Source organism: Tympanuchus pallidicinctus, unplaced genomic scaffold (assembly GCF_026119805.1).
Source record: "Tympanuchus pallidicinctus isolate F22 unplaced genomic scaffold, pur_lepc_1.0 scaffold16, whole genome shotgun sequence".
In the NCBI taxonomy this organism is placed as follows: Eukaryota; Metazoa; Chordata; class Aves; order Galliformes; family Phasianidae; genus Tympanuchus; species Tympanuchus pallidicinctus.
Genome location: NW_026294679.1, coordinates 13,363,740 through 13,383,339, shown reverse-complemented (window position 1 = coordinate 13,383,339; position 19,600 = coordinate 13,363,740). Strand labels below are relative to the sequence as shown.

The 19,600-nt window shown below is 51.8% G+C and overlaps 1 protein-coding gene across 5 annotated transcripts in view; it reads left to right on the top strand.

Moving 5' to 3' along the window:
- Positions 1 to 19,313, top strand: part of DNMBP (dynamin binding protein) — a 29,164-nt gene extending 9,851 nt beyond the window's left edge. The window contains exons 4-18 of one of the 5 annotated variants that reach the window (XM_052677813.1): positions 176 to 2,074; positions 4,900 to 5,163; positions 11,369 to 11,556; positions 12,167 to 12,266; positions 12,976 to 13,123; positions 13,596 to 13,613; positions 14,206 to 14,405; positions 15,231 to 15,361; positions 15,604 to 15,708; positions 15,871 to 15,999; positions 16,420 to 16,752; positions 16,895 to 17,077; positions 17,156 to 17,354; positions 17,449 to 17,888; positions 18,205 to 19,313. In XM_052677813.1, the coding sequence (XP_052533773.1) occupies positions 176 to 2,074; positions 4,900 to 5,163; positions 11,369 to 11,556; positions 12,167 to 12,266; positions 12,976 to 13,123; positions 13,596 to 13,613; positions 14,206 to 14,405; positions 15,231 to 15,361; positions 15,604 to 15,708; positions 15,871 to 15,999; positions 16,420 to 16,752; positions 16,895 to 17,077; positions 17,156 to 17,354; positions 17,449 to 17,888; positions 18,205 to 18,393 (4,526 nt within the window). In that variant the 3' untranslated portion in view covers positions 18,394 to 19,313. The remainder of the gene's footprint in view (positions 1 to 175; positions 2,075 to 4,899; positions 5,164 to 11,368; positions 11,557 to 12,166; positions 12,267 to 12,975; positions 13,124 to 13,595; positions 13,614 to 14,205; positions 14,406 to 15,230; positions 15,362 to 15,603; positions 15,709 to 15,870; positions 16,000 to 16,419; positions 16,753 to 16,894; positions 17,078 to 17,155; positions 17,355 to 17,448; positions 17,889 to 18,204) is intronic. The other 4 variants (XM_052677814.1, XM_052677816.1, XM_052677818.1 and 1 more) reach the window with 4 other exon arrangements.
- Positions 19,314 to 19,600: the final 287 nt, after the last annotated feature.

Genomic DNA, 19,600 nt, shown 5'->3' with positions numbered 1-19,600 from the left:
ACTGGTGATGCTTCATGCCTCACCTCCAGTCTGCTCTTGTGCACCCCCAGAACACTGCACTTTGTGTGGAGTGCTGGGCCTTAGCCACAGCCAATAAGGCCACAGGAAGGCAGGAACAAGAGGTGAGAAGCAGTCAGGAGGGCAGTTTTGAACTGGTGTGTCTCATTCCCTGCAGGAGACCTGGTGATCCTGGGTGGTTCTCTGGCCTCCAGCTGGCTCCAGGGCCGAAGCAGCTGGGGTTCCAAGGGCTTTTTCCCTTCATCATGTGTGCGGGAGTTGTGCCTTTCAGTTCGGAGCCGTCAGTTGTCCCACAGCTCTCTCCTGGAGATGCCTGCTTACTCACTGGGCCAAGCCCGGGCCTTGATGGGCCTTTCTGCTCAGCTAGAGGAGGAGCTGGACTTCAGAGAAGGGGATGTGATCAACATCATTGGCATACCAGAGCCTGGTTGGTTTGAGGGGGAGCTCCGAGGCCACAGAGGCATTTTCCCAGAAGGTTTTGTGGAGCTGCTTACTCCTCTGAAAGCAGCAGGAACCTCAGAGGATCAAGAGCCTGCAAGAACTTGTGACACCAATGGGACAGTGCCCACCAAGCAGGAGGAAGATGGCAGAGAGGATGAAAGGCAGGAGCCAGGGAGCACCTATGGTGTTGCCTTGTACCGGTTCCAAGCCTTGGAGTCTGAGGAACTGGATTTTGAAGTGGGTGACAGGATTCGGATTGTGGGCATTCTGGAGGATGGCTGGCTAGAGGGGGAGCTGAGAGGGAAACGTGGTATCTTCCCACACAGATTTGTGAGACTAGAGGCCTCTGACCCTTGCAAGGAAAAGGTGGGTGCTGGTGATTCCCACACTGGAGGCAGCTGTGAAGTGACTGTCCATCAAGACTTGGAGAGCACCTGCTCCAGAGTTCTCCCTTTGCCAGACAAAGACAGCTGGGACAAGGAGGATGGCTTGGTTGCACAACCTGAGCCTGATGCTGTTGTGTCTCACATAGCAGGTAGATCTGAGGCTCCTTTGGGCACTGATTTAAGGCAGCATGAGGCTTTTCCTGACACAGGAATCCAGGAACTACATCCCAAAACTACAGCAGATTCCCTCCCCTTTGAATGCACAAAGACGGTCAACGGCCTTCTCCCTTCTACTCAGCTGCCTCCACAGCAGAGCAGCGAGCTTGGCCAAGCAGGTGTAATGGAGCCTCCAGCCCTGCCTGAGCATGAAGGAAGCAGTCCCACCGTGCCCCCACAGGCTCCCTGCTTCTCACCAGGCATTTGCGGAAGCCAGGCCATTTCTCCTCCCAGCAGCTGGGCAGCATCAGAGCCCCAGGAGAACCAGAACAGCATTCAGGACTTGGATGGTTTGGTGGACAACCAGCAAAAGTCCAAACCTTGTTCTTCCAGCTGGGGAGGTGTCCACACAGGACTGGACACATGGGCTGGGAGCTGGGGGGAATCCTCCTCACTGGCAACACAGGGGCACAGTGGCACAGATCTTGACTCCAAACTGACAGAGCAACTGGTGCAGTTTGAGAAGAGTCTTTCAAGTACCAGTGCTGAGCAGGACAAGGTCTCCCGTCACTTCTCTATTTTGGACTATAGCTCTGAGAAGGACATTGTTCGTGGGTCTCCTCAGTGTGTCCCCCATGCCAAGCTGCCAGAAAGGAGGAAGGCCCTGAGACCACCTCCTCCTCGGCCCAGCACCCTTGCAACAACTCCTGTGCCCAAAGGCCGGTCTCTGTCATTCTCAGTGAAGCCCTCCCGGCCTGCTCCCCGGCCTCCATCAAGCACTCAGAGGAGGAGCATGGTCCCTCCACAGCTGCAGCCCAATGTAGCAGAGCAGCATATGGAGGAAAACCATGAGGATGCAACACAGACAGGATCAGCTTCCCCCTGCTCTATCCTGCTGATGAGGATTGGAGAGGTGGAGCGAGATCTGGAGGCTTACAGGAAGACCCGCACTGAGCTCAGCTTGCTGCTGGAGGATCAGCAAGATGAGCTGGTGAGAGCAGAGACCCTGGAGAACCTTGATTTCTGTGACTCCAACATTGAGAGCCTCAGTGTGGAGCTGCAGGAGCTGAGAGGTGAGTACAGCAGCATGGAATAGAGGATCTTTGGGACAGCTGTCCCCTCCAGGTACAGGCACCACTTGAACCAGTCTTCTTTAATTCTTGATTTGGGGCATTTTTGTAAACACTGCGGTGCTGCAAATCATCATGAATTGGCTTTATTCTAGGAGGAGAGACTTGTCTGGTTTATATGAGCACATTCGGGCTTTGAAAAGCTGTATAATATTGAGATCAGTGCTGTTAACTACGTTATACTTGGTAATACAATAGACAAAGTGGAAGCAGGACCACATACATCTCCCACAGTCCCTTTTCCCGAGCTTCTCCAAGGAGTTCTTACAGTGCACTTCTGTTCCTAAAACCCACGATGTGCAGGAAATGTGGGCACTGCATGCGGGAGGTGGAGTGAAATGCCAGCTCCTGCCTTGGAATTACTCACTCTGACTTCATTGCCTCCAGCCTCCCACCACTTAATCAGTACTGTGGAGTCCAGGCACTCTAATTCAGGATCATGTCTGATGCAGAGCACGTGGGAATGAAGGATGATATCAGCGCACAGGGTGACCCGCAGCCTCCACATCAGTAGAGTGCAAGAGGGATGCTTAGAAGATACAAGGTTTGAATCTAGGAAAAGGCAAATCTAGGATGTATCTCTGGGAAATTTTCTGGTGGGACAGATCTTTCTGGGAAAGGTCTCCTCTGTCCCATTGCTTCCTGACAGAGGGAAGTCCTGATGAACCCATGCTCTGTTGGTTATTTGAACTGAAAGTTTTAGGCAGGAACTAACATGCTGGCAGGGACATTGTGCCCATTGAGATAGCTCCACGGTAGTCCCAGAGGATTTTTCATGCCTTCAAGAGACCTGAGGGTTTGAAAGTAGCTTCTCTGCTCCTATAGTAAATAAGTGTCCTACCTAAGGGCACAAAGTAGGGCTGGAGTAACCTTAAGAGATCCAACTTCTCTGTGCATCAAAGGAAAAGCAGAAAGTATGTGTTTTTCTGAAACATGTTTAAAATATGCAAGTTCCTTCTTAGGCATGTCTTGCACATACAATGAAGGTTGTGCTAAAGACCAGACCAGCACAGGATTAGTGCTCATCCTCCAACACTTGGAGCAAGAGGGTCTGATGGGTTTATTTTTGCCTTCTCCCAAATGGGAGTATGGAATATGAGTTGTGCATTAACTAACAGTGCTTTAGGAAGCTGAGATGTGGGTGATATCCGTGGACTCTCCTCTCTGTCCAGGGCATGTTGTGGTCACCTCTTGCTTTTTCAGTTCTGTGATATGGAAAACGGTATAATGCTGAATCCTGTAGTACGAGGAGTTACCGGAGGGCTGGAAGCTCCTGTTGTGTGTTGGAGATAACTCAGACTGTCCCTGCAGGCTTGTTCTTTGGCTCTGCCCCAGTGCTGCTTGCCTCCTGCTCTTCCCAGGGGCTGCAGGTGAGGACTGGAAGAAGGATGGCTCAGCACCAGGTTAGAAACGAAGCCTGAGGGCTTCAGTTTCTCCCAGGAGGCGTGGAGCAGAGCCCAACCTCAGCCAGGCTATGGTGTTCAAGCTGCAGGCTGCCTGCTGGAACTGGCAAGAATGTGGAGGCAAGAGAAAGAGATCCAGTACCCGCTATCTGCTCTGTGGCTCCCCGCAGTCTCACAGGCACCTTTCCCTTCCCTGGGGATGTTGGTCTTAGAGCACAGCTCCTCATGCCCCATTGCTCTACTTTTTCTCTGCCTCTGAGCGGCCCATGGGGAGGCTGCGGGCTCTGCCAAAGCAGTGGAGCCGGTTTGGGCAGTGGAAGCCTGTTCCTAACTGGTTAATGATTAGCTTGGGCAGCAGGTGGAGGAGGCTGGGGCTGGCGGCGATTGGGCACGAGCCTCTTCCTACCTTTGCTGGCTGGTTTCAGGAAGCGCTGCTTGCATTGCGTTGCACCTGGGAAGGAAGCGCCAGAGCAGAGCGAGAAGAGGCATTAGCCCCAGTGTGGGCTTGGGAGCAGGAGCGAAGGGAGCTGCATCCCAGCAGGACAATGTGCTCTTATCCTGGGACAGAATATGGCACAGAAAACCCAAGGCGGAAGTCACGGCTCCTCAGCTGGGAGTATGAAGATTGTGCTGTGAGGAGAGGGGACGTCGTGGGCCTGCACAGTGAGAGTCGCTGCAATGAGAGACCCAGGGCACAGAGGGGAACAGACAGAGGCTGGAACAGTGACAGGAGAGGGGAGGGCATCTCTGTGGATGGATGGAGCATGAACGGAGACTGTGAAGGCTTCTGGAAGGCAGATAACCAGTACATGGACAACAGGAGAGCAGACAGCGTTTGGAAAGGCAAAAGCCCATTTACAGAGGACAGAAACTGTGGGGTGAATGAGAGAGAGGCTGTTCAATACAGAGGCTGCAATCCTGAGGTGGGAGAAAAGCAGTACAGAGGGGACAGAGGACCTGAGGAGGGCAGGGAGGGGGGAAGGCGGTGCAGAGAGGGCAGAGGCCCTGGAGAGTACAGGGAAGGCAGAAGGTGGCATAAGGACAGAGGTCCTAGGGACTATAATGGGAATGGAAGATACTATGGGGAAAGGGAAAGGCAGTGTAGGCAGGATAGGAGATATGGGGAAGAGGAGAGGCAGTGTAGAGAAGATGGAGGTTATGAAATAAGTAGGGAAAGGAAGAAATGGCATAGAGAGGTTGGAGGCTCTGAGGAATTTAGAGAGCAGGAAAGGCAGAATGTAAACATCAGGGATCTGAAGGAACGTGGAGATTCTGAGCAGCACAAGCAGCTGAAAGGTCATGCCATGGACTACAGTGTTACGTCTGGAAGTCATGGAGCTCACTTGTTGACATCTTGGTCCTTAGGAGACAGCAGCACCAACGTGGGGTCAGACCCCTACTGCAGACAGTCAAGGATACGAGACATGGGCTGCAATGGCTGTGGGGAACAAGGAGCAGAGCACTCAAGGGTCCGCACAGGCCGACCAGACTGGAGCCACGTCTGGGAGCAGGAGGCCAAGGAAGAAAGCAGAACAAGCTCTTCACTGCAGAGAAACAGTTTGTACAGGAGAACGGCTCCCAGCACCCTGCGGCGCTCAGAATTTGTACAGACCAGGAAGGAGAAGCAAGGTATGCAGAGAAATGCTTGGGAGGTGTCGCTGCAGTGGCTTTGGGCATTTCTTAACCCTGCCCTAGTGCTGAGGCAGCAGGGTCCCCCAGGAAAGCCTGGGAACGCACACAACTTTGTGGGGTTAGGCCTTTCTTTGCAAGGTGGTGGGGTCTGTGTGGAATGAGTGAAGGAGCCCCTTTGTGTTGGGCAGACGTGTGTCTGAAGACCTGTTTGCAGCTGTACCCTTTCTGCCAGCATCTGTCTGAGGCATCCGTGCATGTGCTGCCCTTGGAGGAGGTTAGAGTGCAGAGTACAGTATGGCATTGCAGCAGCCGCCTGGGCAGCAGGGCTGCAGGCTGTGGCTGGCTATCAGCTTACAGTGAAATTTGTTCTCTCGAGGTATTTGATTCAGCAAGCTCCTGAGGCTGCACTGTGTTGGTAGGTGGGACTTTGCTCAGTATCGTCCCCAGGGCAAGGGAGTGGTTTTGTGGTGCCAGGATGTCCAAAGGGCAGAGGGGAAGCTAGGAGAAGGTGGGAGCAGAGCTCGGGGAGGCTCAGAATGGGGCAGGGGCTGCCTGCAGGAGCTGCATCTGGAAACAGCTCCCAGCTGGGCCTGGGGAACTCTGCAGTGCAGCACAGTGAGAGCGAGCTCTTTGTTTAAAGCATCTCTCAGATAAGATTTGGATGTATCTGCCCACTGCTCCAAGGAGAGACCCCTCCAGTCGTGGTGGTGCTGTATGCTCATCCTCACTCTAGAATGTTTTGCATGCTGATGTGTCAGCTTTCAATGCCCAACCTTTATCTGCTAAATTGGAGCTTTTTGGTTGATGGTATTTTTCTCTGCGTTAAATTTGTTGGTTTGAGTAAAATACCTTGGCTTTGTCAGTGATTAGTGTGCAGCATCCCGCATCATCATCATACAAAATCAGTGTTTGGCTCTCTACAGAACAGCAGTGTTTTTTCTGTTTACTTTGAAAATATATATGGGACCAACTCTAAATACAGTCCCTGGAGAATCTCACTGGAAGTGCCCTCTTTTTTAGATGTTGTTCACATGCAAGTTTCAGATGCTAATTTGCAGGGTCTTACTTCTGCTTTTCAAATGGGAAGAGACATTTACCATATAATTCTGCCTTTTTCATCAAACTTATCAAGAATTCTACTCTCTCCCCTTAGTAGTGGAACTAGATCATTGAAAGGCTTTCTCTTGTCTGGAGTGGAAATAAAATTGGATTATAAAGTCACATTTTTTTCCTCTATTTGAAACTAAAACTTGAATTCTTATTTCTGCTGTGAATCTTTTTGATATCTTCCTTCTCATTTTCATTTTTTAACAGTTCCTGGTGTTTACTGTCTATTGTCTGTTTTTGTATATTCATTCATGTATCTGTTTACATTTCCTGCTCTTGCTGAAGCATAGACCCATCGTTATTGTTCTCTTCCTTGATTGTGTAACAGTGTTTGGATTATCTGCTTAAAATATCCTTTTAAAGGCCTTTCACTTTCCATTCTTTTTTTTTCTGTTGGTATTTTTGCTCACAGTAATTTTTATTAATGCTCTGTTCACCGTTGGAGTGAATGGTAGAGGAGAGGATACAGACAGGAGGCATGTGCATCCCATCTGCCTTAAGGGGAGCTGGGAGGGGGCTCTCCCAGGAAGGCCATGCAAATCCCTCCCAGGGCTCCTCACCTGTCTGCCAGTGAGCATCTCATGAGCCCTGTTCTCCACCAAGGCTCAGGCATGTGCTTTGCTGCAGTTCCACCTTCACCAGAGGGCCTCAGAGGGAACCAGTGGGTTTCAGGTGAGGCAACTTTGTGTTGAGTCCTGGTAGCCCTGGAGAAGTGCCCCAGTCTGTTCCTCTTCAGCTCATCCTTAGGGTTTGGATTTCTGTCACTGCTCCCAGGGAGAAGTGAAATACTCAGTATATTTAGTCTCTTGCTTTCAGAGCAGTGGATATATTCTGTTATGGGCTGACTATCTAAATTCAGAGTGAATTTTTACCCCGGCCAGTTCCTGCTCCTGGCAGGGAGCTTAGCCTTTCCCTCAGATTAATTATTCCCCGCCCTGGTTTCATCCCTTCTCCTCTTGCTAGGCAGTAACCCCTCCCCTCCCAGCATCCACATACTTCAAATATTTGCAGCTGGTTTGTTTTGTCCTTAGTCACTGCTTGGCTGTGCTGAGCTGTGAGCCCAAGGCTGGGCCTTTCTTGCAGGCACAAAATCAGAGGCTCGTGCTGAGTGAGGCTGCACAGGGCTTGTTCTCAGCAAGCCCTCCTTGAGCTTGGCCTGGGAGCTGGCCCTTCTTTGTTGTTTTCTGAGTCACCTTCCCTCTGAAGGAGTCAGGGGTAGAGCCAGCTCCAGTTGCAGCAGCTGATGGACAGCACGGCCCTCCATGGACTGGGTTAGCAGTGGGAGCACGGTGTGACAAGGGATGCTGGCAGGTGAGCCCCAATGAGAAGCGCGTGATGGATGGGAATCCTGTTGGGTCTGGTGCACGTGGATCAGCTCCCAGAGTGAAGCAGGATAAAAAGCTCTAGCTGTATGTGCACTCACAGCTTGAGTTGCAAGTACTGGCTGTTTTTGTTGATTGGAAGATTGTTGGTTGAGCTTCTGAGCTGAGCAGTGCGATTGCAGTATTAAAATCATGGTCTCCATGGGCAGGGTGAGGTGGGAGTTTGCTCCACCTCAGCACCTCGCAGCCTGCTCTCCAGCATTGGTGTTGGGCCTCCCATGTGTCAGCAACAGCAGCTCTGGTGGGAGACCAGCATAGCATGTCAAAGCTGTGCAGAATTAATGTGTCACAAAAGCACCAAAGGGAATAGAAAAAAAGTTGTTAGAGACTTAAATGTAGGAAGCTCCTGCAGGAACTTCAAATGAGCAGAACTTCAGTCTCTTAAGAATTGTGGTTGAGAACAGTGTGTTTGGAAGAGTATTTCTGAATGCTCTTTTGGCATCTGTGTCATGGGTAAACATGGATTGGTCACTGGATTGGAATTTGGTGGCTTCATTAGAAATACCAGTTGCATTCCTGCAAACTAACGGGGACCAGTCCAGCTGTGGTGTGAGGGCAGGGAGGTAATGTCCAAACAGAGCATCTGTGGGGTGAAATGGGGATCTGTTTAAAAACCATTTATTAGGTGAGCAAAAACCACAGTTGTGAAAGAATGTGAGTTTAGTTAAATGCTGAATGAGATTCATTTATGGAGTGCTGCAATTAGACATACAGAAAAGTGGAACAAGCAGGAAAAAAAGAACTGGGTGGTAGTCAACAGAAATGCTCTGAAATACGAAAGGGAGAGTTTTTAAATGTCAGGAACAGGTTGTAAGAAGTATAGATGAGCTGGAAGTGCAAAGTATTAAAAACAAATTCTGTGTTTTGGGTCTTTGACCTCTGAGTGTTTAAATAAGTGGGACAGCGTTCTGAGTTTGTGACTGGAGAAGGTTGTTGGACTGGTGATCAACAGCAAGGGTTATCGGAGAACTGGCTGCAGTATCACTGTGTTTTTCAATGTCTTGAAATATTCAGAGCAAGAAAGCCAGAGGGGAATTAATTTGAGTGTTCAGAAATTACAGGCAAAATAATGGAAACACTGACAGTGTAAGTGGGTGGATCTGGCAAACAGCTTTGCCAGATCAGGCAGGCCGCTTTGATGGCCATTATGTGCTAAAAACTTGGGCAGGGAAGGTTTTCCCTTCCCTCTCCCAGAGGGGGATTTGAGACTTGCACAGGAAAGGTGTCAGAGCTGGAAGTCTCGAGCATCAGGCACTTGCCCCGGGGTGCTCTTGGACTTGCCCAGGGTTTGCTGGACAGAGCGTGTGGAGCAGCTGCAGGAGCAGGGATCCCCAGTCCCTCTCTCTGAGCTGGAATTGGAGCAGGGCGTGAGTGCAAAGGGGGATTTCCCTGGTTGGGGCAGGGCTGAGTACTGTGTGCTGTGCCTGGTGCCCAGCCCCACAGAGCCAAAGCTGAGCTGGGCAGCACTGAGCTGCTGGGGATGCCAACAATGAGGATCCAGGGACCTGCTTGGGATAAGTAGGGGCTTCTCTGCAGTCACAGTCTCCTGCAGCCACCAGATGGCTGTGGCTGAGTGCACAGCAGGATTGTTCGGCAGTCGGTGAAGTCTGGGACGGCTTGCATAAAGTTTCATCTGGGTCGTTGTCATTTTGCATGTGGATAAATGCACAGTTCAGATATTTGGCTGTGGTAAATTTAATCTTTCCCATTTAATCTTGAAGCAAATTTAATGTTTCCCAGGAGCAGGATTTGATCGTTGTGGCTGCCTTCACTCTGCAGCTCCCTGATTTGTTTGTCTGCTGCACAGGCTGTTGTTGAATACAGTCCTTTTCACAACTTCCTGGGCAACCCTTTGTGCTTTGTCAGTTCGGTCAGGGCAGTATCAGCTCACACCCCACCTGCCCTTGATTTCGCTCATGGTTTTACATTCAAATTACCACCTTCCTGCTTCTTCCATGTTGCTCTTCCACTTGAATGTGCTTTCCTGACAAACAAATGCCCTGACAAGCTTCTTGAACTATCAAACATCTAAGTATTTTAGATGTTTCTGTTTCTGTTTTCTGTTTCACTGTTCTTTGGGAGCTGCTAGCTGCAGACCGCATTATCTGAGCATTTCTTTGTCCCTTCTGTTCCTTTTTTTTCCATCTTCTGTCCTATTCCATCTGCAGGCACCGTGTCTGGGGCAGCACATCCCTGTTGTGTTTGTAGAGGATCCTGCAGACAGGGCCTGGTCTGTAACTGAGGCTTTGCAAATGCTGTGCAAACGCAAGCAGTAAATGTAAAATCCAGCAAAAATATTTGTACAAATATCAGAGCTGGGGGGTGTGCTCGCGACTGATGAAATCCCTGTGACACAGAGCAGCTGGGGACGTGTGGGAGTTGATGGGCATTTGTCACGTCGGCCACTGGCCTAAAATCACAGGATGGGTGTGCTGCAAGCAGGTACCAGCTGTGCAAAACAGCAGTGCAAGGCAGGAGAGCTGAGTTCATGGGCTAGAGCCTGCCTGGGACAGCTGTGTGGCTGAACATGGAGGCTGTGTGGCTGAACATGGGGAACCGGTGCTGTGTTTCGGGCCAGAGGGCACATGCTTTCAGCAGCAGGCAGGTGGAGCAGAAAGTTGCTGGGGGCCGGGAATCTGCGGGGATAAAATGTCTCTGAACCTGAATGAAAACAAGAGGGGGCTGGGCTGGGCTGGCCGAGGAGCTGCAGGTGGGACAGAAAACCAGGAGGAAAGCCAGCAGCCCGGCTCTGGGACAGAGAGGATGAGGGTGTAGAGCTGCCAGCGTGCCTCAAGCCTGTGGCTGGGCTCCCTGCACTTGCACTGCAGTGCCCACAGTTTTGCCAGAGGCTGTTGCAAGGGCATGGTGACCCCAGCCTGGGGCTGTTCCTGAGCTGTGCTGGGGAAACAGGGTTCTCCCAAGCCTGCTAACACTGCTGTCAGTGGGGGATTCATGCAGCCCCCCCATGCCTCTGCCCCTGTGTGTGCCCGCACTGCCTGCCTGCTGCCCACGGCCAAGCCAGGGCTCAGGCCCGGTGCCAGATACTGGTCCTGGTCGCTTCCACTCCACTTTGGGCCTCATGGCTACCAGTGATGGCTTCCCGAGCGCCACACAGCCCTTCTGGTCCCACTCCAGCTCCAGGCTTTGCTGCTTGCAGCCCCATTGTGGGTGCCTGGAGGCCTTTTCAGCTATTCAGATGGAAATGCCCCGGAGCTAGAGAATGGAGACCCTGTTCCCAGCCCCAAGGGAGGGGACAGCAGCCATAGCCTGGCCCCAGCCAGGATGCAGGTGGGAAGCTCCTCTGCTAGGGGTGGGAGGGCAGCGGGTTAGGGGATGGGTAGGAGCAGTGAGCATTAGGGTGACCTGGTGGGACTCAGAACCTGCAGCAGGTTTTTGTGGCTGTTGGGAGCAGCAGGAAAGTGGCTGGGCAGTATTTGGATTACCACAATGAGCAGGAAGCGGCTCTGGCTCCTGGAGCTCTGAGGCTTGGGGCAGAGAAGACCTGACTGCAAGCTGTCCTTGTCCTGCAGCACTCAGTACTGTGAGGCCCCAGTGCTGATAATTAAGGTAGGCTGTGGGATTGGCCTGCTGGCTCCGCTCTCTGACCATCATGTTTGATCATCTCAGAGGTGCTACATGTCTCCTGTCCTTGCCATGCAAGAGTTGGGCCAGATGTTACTGGAGGATACTGATCTTGCTTGTCTGTCTTGCAGAGATGACCCTCCTGTCCTCTCAGACACCACCCCTGGAGACATCCTCATCTGTTACTGAGAGCCCAGAGCACAGGATGCTGGAGAAGAGGTCCAAGGTTATTGAGGAACTGCTCCAGACAGAGAGGGACTACATCCGAGACCTGGAGATGTGTGTAGAAAGGATTATGGTGCCCCTTCAGCAGGCACAGGTAAGAGTATGGGGGAAGGCTATGAGGTGGTGGTGGTGGGGTGGAGTAAAGATACAGTCTGCTGAAGTTCTTAAAGACCTCAGGGGGCATTCAGCTACTCTAGGAGCAGCACGGTGTTTTTCACTGTTCCTTGCAGTCATAGAAATAACCCATCAATTTTGGGATTCTGCTGAGTTCTCACTGTTGCTGAGAGCAAGAAACGTAGCAGCAAATGTCACAGATTCATTTCCTAGGGTGGGAACTGTTGTTCCTATTTGTTTGGTTTGTGGATTATCTTCACTGTCTGGAAAAAGAAGATACAGGATCTTGGTGTGGTATTGGATTTGATGGGAAGAAAGGGAGTGTCAGATGATCTGACACTCCCTTGGATGAAATTGCTGGGAAAGTAGAGGACACTGCATTTAGTAGGACGCATAAGGAGTAAGAGTTTCAGTGTGCTGTAGAATGAGGGAGAGAGTGCAGAAGTCACTGTGCTGGGAGCATTTTGTGGTGAGTGTCTGCTGGGGAGCCAAGGGCTGACTGAAGGTTGCAGGAGGACAAGGGAGAGATAGTACTGTGTCTGGCTGGGACATGCTCTCCCATCCGAGACTTCTCTCTTGTTTTTCTCCAGGTTCCAAATGTAGACTTTGAGGGTCTTTTTGGAAACATCCAAGTGGTAATTAGCTTCTCTAAGCAGCTGCTGTCGACCTTGGAGGCTTCAGATTCCATCGGTATGAGCTCTTCTGTTGCCTTTACTCAGAGACTGGGATGAGATTTGCTAGTGGGGTGGCAGAACAGGGCAATTTAAATGATAGATGAGAGAGTTTCCTCCCCCTTGGTCCCTGTCAGTGCTCATCAGCCCAGCAGCAAAGCTGTGTCACTGTGCTGAGAAACACATGTTGTCTATAAACTTCCCTGGCTCCTTCCTTAAAGCGAACCCCCCTCCTCACACCTGCGCTGCTAGCTTTCACTGCTCAGCTCCAGTGCAGCTTGTGCCTTTGCTGTCCCCGTGGCTTTCACTGTCAGTGACCAGTCATCTCCTGGAAAACTGGAACAGTTGAGGTGTCTCTGCTGGTCACTTCTGGAGCTCCTATGGGGCTCTTCAACTAAATTAAACTATTCCCTCAAAGTTTGAGCAAACATGTCCTGGTGAGTTATCATAACAGGCTTCAGCCTCAGCAGACCTTTCACGCACCATTCCCATTTCTGTCCCCTTCTGCCCCCTCTACTCAGCCTGCAGTGACAGGGAAGCATGAAGGGTGTGTGGGCATGCACAGCATGGCAGGGAGGCACCCACCCTGAGTGCTCTGTTAGCACTGTCCTCTCAAGCTCCGGGTGTGGTAGAGAGTCATGGGGCATCTTACCATGAATGCGCCATGACTGTTGGAAGCAACAGGAGTACTGGAAACACTGAAGTCCTACTTTTGGTGCTGTATGCAGGGCCGGTGTTCCTGGCACAGCGTGCAGAGCTGGAGAGCGTTTACAGGGTGTATTGCCAGAACCACGATGAGGCCATTGCACTGCTGGAAGCATATGAGAAGGATGAGAAGATCCAGAAGCTACTCGTGGACCTGCTGGATAACCTCAGGTTGGAACCTCTGACTGTGGTGACCACCAAGCTGGGTTAGAGGTTCACTCTCCAGCACCCCCTGCTGCCCTGCAGCAGTGCTCAGACAGTTCAGTTGGTGACAGAACTGGGACTAGCTGTGTCACTGTTGGTGACAAAGCTCCAGGTTCAAATGAAAAGGGCTTTTGTTTCAGTGATAGCCTGCTGCCCCACAGGACGTGTGCTGGGCCTACACCTGTAGGGCCATGAAGTATGGAGAAGGTGGCGTGTCCTGGATTGAGAGTTCCTGTTTCCCAAGTCCTTTGTCACTATGACCAGCAAAGGAACGAGACACTTTGCCTGGCTCAGCGATTGCCATGGCTCTGGGCATGACAGGGCTGCCATGATAGTTTCACTGCAGGAGGGGGCAAGAGTGCTGGCTGTGGGAATGCACGCCTACCACACTATTAACCTGTTGCTTTTCTTTGCTTTTTGGCACTCTGTGGGCCGTCAGGAGCCTGTACAGTGAGTGGTAAGTTCTTCCTTCTTGTTAGTCCGTGCTTACCTGTCTTGGCCTGGCTGCTCCCTTGTGACTCACCTCATACCACCAGCTTGGTGCATGTCTGAGTGCCCCACCAGTGCTGCTTGGGCTATACAGGCAGATGGTGAGGGGGGATCTTGGGCTGAAAACTGGTCTGGGGAGCCATCAGCCCCAGGGAGGCTGGAGAGCCTCGTGCTGGCTGCAGAGCTGAGCATGGTCAGTCTGCCCTACACTGCAGGTCAGGTCTGACAGTGAGGTAATGGGATAGTCTGAGGCAAGTGAAGCTTTGGTACCTTTTAGGCTGTGCCTATGTGGGATTTCACAGGGGGTCTGGTAATGGATAGGTTCCTGGCTGGGAAAGGTAACCTGGTATGAGTAAGATCTGGAAACCTGAGGCTGATTGAGGTCACTGTGGGTGTGGGAGTGCTTTGGGTTTGGAGATGAGGGCAGCCTGACTTAGGAAGTACAGTAGATTTGGACATGCTGGTCCTCTGGATATGGTTGGGGTTGGTTCAAGGAGTCAGACTTTGCATGATTGAGTTGGACTGAAATCTGATGCATCTTCTTTGTCCCAACTTCCCAGGGGCTGCACAAACTACATTAACCTGGGCTCATTCCTCATCAAGCCAGTACAAAGGGTGATGCGGTACCCCCTGCTGCTGATGGAACTGCTGAGTGCCACCCCTGAATCTCACCCTGACAAGGCACCACTCACAGCTGCCGTTCTTGCAGTCAAAGAAATTAATGTCAACATCAATGAGTACAAGCGTCGGAAGGACCTCGGTGAGGAGCTGGGGAGTGAGCGTGTTGACAGTGGAGTCTGTCAGCTGCACGAGCATGAAGAGAATCTGTCCCCAGTAGACTGATCTGAGCAACAGTGTAGTAGAACTGCATTTTAAAAGCTACATGTGAAACACAATACGTAGAGGATAATGCAGTACACATCTGACAGGAGATATTTCTTGTGATACAGTGATACGAAATGCATGCAATTGCTGGATACTGTTAGACTAGAACAAAGAAGGATAAGACAAAACAATGTTTGTTTAATGTTGAAAATTGAATTTTGAAGAATACAAGTAGGGAATCGGTCTGTCAGGGTAGTCTCTATCTTACTGAGATACAGAGAGTGAGTTTAAAGGTGTATCTGTAGACAGGACAGAATTACAGAGCTGTTGGCTGGAAGCACCCAGGATGTAAGCTCTCCCTGTGGATTATAAGCTCTAGTTTTCCCACCATCCTTTTTGAACTGGGAAACCCAGGCTAGACAGAGAATCTTAACTGCAGCTTCCCTGAGACTGAACAGAGAGAGAAAATGTCATCTTATACTTATACTACACATAATGTGAAAAATGTTAAAAGGTTGAATGTTGCATCCACAAAATGTGTGACATATCCAGAGCCAAGCAAGGGAATTACAGGTGGTCCAGTGCTGGATTTTGAGTTGATGTACAATATGACAGAATACAAAACAGTATTACGTGATACATGGAACACTTGGGATTACAGAGTCTTAGGGAAGAGGCAGCAAGGCAAGTGTTGATGAGGTACTGCAAGACACAGATGTTGTGCTGCTAAGTTTTCTAATTTCTACATCAATTTCTGTAGTGCTTAAGTACCGGAAAGGGGATGAGGATAGCCTCATGGAGAAGATCTCCAAGCTCAACTTCCACTCTATCATCAAGAAATCCAACCGTGTGAGCAGCCACCTCAAACATCTCACAGGCTTTGCACCCCAGGTAATGTGCATCAGCTGCCAAGTGCTCTTACACCCCATGACGTTTGAGGAGGTGGCGGTACCTGCTGGCTCCCTACATCCCTTTTTTGATGGGTAGTTCTGATTCAGGTCAGCAAGGCAGTGAGCTTAGGGTCTGAACCACCTGCCTCTGCTCCCTGGCTTGTAGGCAAGAGGCCCCACATCTCACACTCTGGGAGGTAGCAGAGTCCCACGTTGCCTCCCTTGAGCATTTTTCTCTCACAGCTGAAGGATGAAGCCTTTGAGGAGACAGAGAAAAATTTCCGGATGCAGGAGCGACTGATCAAGTCCTTCATCAGGGACCTTTCACTCTACCTGCAGCACGTTCGGGTGAGTCTTGATATGATGCCACTTACTACTGCTTCTGCCCTCAGCTCTGCCTGGGTGTTGGCCTCTGGAGGTCTGGGCTGCCCTAGAAGCTTGAGCCTGTTCTGGGAGCTCTGTTCTCCTGGGCAGTAAGCATGGTGTGCTGACTGCTTGTCCCTGCTGCAGGAGTCGGCCTGCATGAAGGCACTAGCAGCAGTCAGCATGTGGGATCTGTGCATGGAGAAGGGCAGTGGGGACCTGGACCAGTTCCAGAAAGTGAACCGACTCATCAGCGACCAGCTATTCTCCAACTTTGTGAGTGAGCCTGTGTCCTTGTGTGTTGAAGGCACCCCCTGGGACCCTCTCACCCATGATTGGCTGTGCAAGTGACGCAGCCTGGGAGAGGTGCAAGCACTCCTACTCATCTCTTGCCTCCTTAAAGCTTTGGTGGCTGTGGCTTTTGGTTATGCCTTGAGCATATCTGTTAGATACGCATTTGTCTTCAGCCATGCTTGAAGTGTTAGAACCTTTAGATCCTTCCTGTAGCTTTTTCCTTGCTGGCACGTCTGTAATGCATATTGGAAAGGACCTCTAGAGCTCTGGTGGGATGCTATTGGAGTATGGACACTGTACTGTTCTGGAGAAGTTGTGTACCAGAGGGTGGGCTGCTGGTGTTCTCAGTTTGACAGAAGAGAGCACCTGATCTCACCTTTTCCCTGCATCTGTACCCACCAGAAAGAGCGAACAGAGCGGCTGGTGATCTCACCCCTGAACCAGCTGCTGAGCATGTTTGTAGGGCCCCACAAGCTGGTGCAGAAACGCTTCGACAAGCTCCTCGACTTCCACAACTGCACAGAGCGAGCAGAGAAGCTGAAGGACAAGCGAACGCTGGAGGAGCTGCAGTCAGCCCGTAACAACTACGAGGCCCTCAATGCCCAGCTGCTGGATGAGCTGCCCAAGTTCTTGTACTTTGCCAAGGAGCTGTTTGCCAGCTGTGTGCGGGGCTATGCTGAGGCACACTGTGACTTCGTGCGCCTGGCCCTGGAGGAGCTGAGGCCTCTGCTGTCGGTGGGTTCCTGGATCACAGCCAGCACTCCAGACTCAGTGCAGTGCTAATCTCTGCACAGGGTTTGTCTGGTGGGGCACTGGTGTGATAGGTACATTCACCAGCAGCTTTCACCTAACTGCTCGCATCCTGCTCTGGTTCCAGTTGCTGAAGACATCTGGCCGGGAGGGGAACCTCATTGCCATCTTCCAGGAAGAGCACAGTCGAGTCCTTCAGCAGCTCCAGGCCTTCACCTTCTTCCCAGAGTCACAGGCGGTTCCCAGGAAGCCTTTTGAGAGAAAGACCGTGGAGCGTCAGTCTGCCCGGCGGCAGCCTCTCGGTGCCTTGGTGAGTCACGTGTGACCCCATGTCAGGGCTCACTGGTGTGCTGGAACAACCACTCACACTTGCTTTGTTCCTCTGCAGCCCAGCTACATCTTGCAGTCAGATGACATCCGAGCAGCCCTCCTGGCCCGCTATCCCCCTGATAGTCTCTTCCAGGCAGATCGCAATTTCAATGCTGCCCAAGACCTGGATGTCTCACTGCTGGAGGGAGACATTGTGGGAGTCATCAAGAAGAAGGACCCCATGGGCAGCCAGAATCGCTGGCTCATAGACAATGGGGGTAGGTGGCTGCTCTCTGCCTTTGGTGCTTGCTGCATCTCTCCTCTGGTTTTCCTGATCTTTGACGTGAGCTCCTTTTTTCTCCCTCTCTGCAGTGACAAAAGGCTTTGTGTACAGCTCCTTTCTGAAGCCCTACAACCCGCGCCGCAGCCAGTCTGATGTCTCAGTAGGCAGCCACTCTTCCAATGAGTCTGAGAATAGCAGCTCTTCTCCCCACAGCAGCACCACGCTGACCTTCAGCCCCAGCAGGGCGGCCGTGGCCTTCGCTCATAAACCCTCCCAGGACTCTGCCTCACTGGGAGAGCTGTGCCACTCTCCACAGTCCCCCTCGGAGGTGGATTCTCCAAGCTCTGGTGACAGGACAGTCCCACTAGAGGCCGGAGTGGTGACATCTCCACACCGCTACAGCCGACCCGAGCCAGGCTACAGCCCCAGCCCTCGCAATGAGCACCCCACCAAAACGCATCTTAGGTCTGCATCCTTGGTGGAGGACAGAGACTCTGGGCTCGAGAGCGGCGAGTCAGAAGGCAACCAGGTGAGCCCTGAGGTAGCTGGGGCTTGGGGTGTGAGGGTGAGACCCTCACTTGAGTAGAGGCTGAGTCATACTCTGCAGGCATGACCAGGGAGAGAAGTATGAGGTAGAGACTTGCCTGTCTCAATGAGACGTGTGCAGAACAAGGCTGTGAGTGGAGGTGGACAGATGGGGACAGCTCTGGTAGAGGCTGGGCAGGGTCTGCTGCTCTTTGGGTACGCAAGCCAAAACTCAGCACAGAGTCTTGGTTCTCAGTGCACAACCTGTGCCATGTAGCACATGCTGAGTGCCTGTCTGACTGACACCTCCCTTTGCCCAGCAGGTCTACTATGCTCTCTACACCTTCAAAGGCCGAAACACAAATGAGCTGAGTGTGTCAGCTAACCAGAGACTCAGGATCCTGCAGTTTGAAGACATCACGGGCAATCAGGAGTGGTGGCTGGCGGAGGCACACGGCAAGCAGGGCTATGTGCCCTCCAGCTACATCCGGAAGACAGAATACACGTGAGGCTGGGGGGGGCAGGAGGCCCCACCTTGTGCCTATCAGGACTGCCGGGGGGGCCCATTGCCTCCACTGCTTGCCCCTAGGGGATAAGGCTGTGTATGAGGAAAGAAGGAAGGTGGGCTGGCTGAGCAGGCACTTTGCTTAAGGGCAGGGGCCAGCTGCTGTCACCCTGAGCTGTTTTATCCTCCAGCCAGGAGCAGAGTGGGGCTGTGATCCAAGGGGGAATGGCTAGACCAGTGCTGACGAGCTACTGTGGATTTACATTGTGGAAGACTGTTGCTGAGGCCATCCTTAGCCAAACAGTGTTAAAAGCAGCCTAGAGCCTTGTGAACATGTTGTCTGTGCCTTAGCAGCAGCAGGTCCTGTCTTGTTTGTGCAGGACCCCAGACTGGGGATATCTGTTCTGGCCAGAAGAAGCTGCTCTGAGGATCGCTGTGAGTAGTTCAGCTCCACAGTGAGTCCAGCCTCCAGCTACACGCACAGGGTACTGTGTCCATGTGCTTTGGTCTCCTGGAGCTGAGCTGGGGTGCCTATAAGCTCTGCTGCTAGCAGCAGCCATTAGGCACTTTCCTCCTGGACCAGCTGTAGGTTCTAGACACCATCTTGCCATGTCTTCATACTGTGTCCAGTGTCCAGGACCCCATCTTGGCTCCTCTGGAGCAAGACAAAAGGCAAAGCACTGGCTGTCCTGCAGCCTCATTTTTGTGGCCTCTGACCAGGAGTGCTTTATCTGTGCATACTGCAGGGCACTGGAGATGGTGCTTATGCTCTGAGAGGGATGCTGTGCCCTTTGCAGGGGTGCTGTGTCTTATGTGCTGCTGCCATAACCTGAAGGAAGGAAGCTCCTTTCTCTTTGGGGCAGTGTTTGTGTCCCCTGTACTGCTGCTCCATAAATAAAGATTTGCCCTTGTACATAGGAAGAACCTGTGCAAGTGTTGGGATAGAGATGGGGAATGCTTGGTGTGTGCCTGGCTTGGTATGTGAGGAGGCTGAGTGCAAAGTTCACAAAGGTCTTCATGTGGACCCTGTGGGGCCTTTTATGTTTCGGTGGTGTCCTCATGAAGATCATGGAACCATAAGAATGGTTTGGGTTAGAAGGGAGCTTTAACATCATCTAGTTCCAACCTCCCTGCTATAGGCAGGGATGCCTCCCTCTAGACCAAGATAGATTGCACTGCCCTCTCTGGCTGCTGTGTTGCATGGCACAGCT